Source organism: Calidris pugnax, unplaced genomic scaffold (genome assembly GCF_001431845.1).
Source record: "Calidris pugnax isolate Ruff unplaced genomic scaffold, ASM143184v1 scaffold966, whole genome shotgun sequence".
Classification (NCBI taxonomy): Eukaryota; Metazoa; Chordata; class Aves; order Charadriiformes; family Scolopacidae; genus Calidris; species Calidris pugnax.
This window is the reverse complement of record NW_015091594.1, coordinates 25,473-26,053: the sequence shown is the minus strand read 5'-3', so window position 1 is coordinate 26,053 and position 581 is coordinate 25,473. Positions and strand designations below refer to the sequence as shown.

The 581-nt window shown below is 69.2% G+C and overlaps 1 protein-coding gene across 1 annotated transcript in view; it reads left to right on the top strand.

Moving 5' to 3' along the window:
• The window catches only part of LOC106899874 (ubiquitin thioesterase OTUB1-like), a 9,458-nt gene extending 9,162 nt beyond the window's left edge, over positions 1 to 296 (top strand). The window contains exon 5 of the mRNA XM_014961811.1: positions 28 to 296. Within this exon, the coding sequence (XP_014817297.1) occupies positions 28 to 225 (198 nt within the window). The 3' untranslated portion in view covers positions 226 to 296. The remainder of the gene's footprint in view (positions 1 to 27) is intronic.
• The last annotated feature ends 285 nt before the right edge of the window (positions 297 to 581 follow it).

The window sequence follows — 581 nt, the reverse complement described above, 5'->3', positions numbered from 1 at the left end:
CCCCCCTTTTCCCCCTCCCCCCGGCAGGAGGTGGAGCCCATGTGCAAGGAGAGCGACCACATCCACATCATCGCCCTCGCACGGGCCTTGCACGTCTCCATCCTGGTGGAATACATGGACCGGGGGGAGGGGGGGGCCACCAACCCCCACGTGTTTCCCGAGGGCTCCCAGCCCCGCGTCTGCCTCCTCTACCGCCCCGGGCACTACGACATCCTCTACAAGTGAGCGCACCAGGGCCTTGCACGAGGGCCTTGCACGAGGGCCCGGCACCAGGGGATGACACCAGGCCCCCCCTCCCCCCTCAAAACATCCCTTACCGGGGTGGGGGGGTCTCGCACGAGGCCTCACGTGGGCCTTGCACGAGGCCCCCTCCCCCCCCCTCATGCTTTCCTCTCCTCGCACGAGGGTTTGCACGAGGGCCCGGCACCAGGGGATGGCACCAAGCCCCCTCCCCCCCCTCAAAACATCCCCTACCGGGGTGGGGGGGTCTCGTACGAGGCCTCACATGGGCCTTGCACGAGGCCCTCGTGCCCCCCCGTGCTTTCCTCTCCTCGCACGAGGGTTTGCACGAGGGGGGGCTC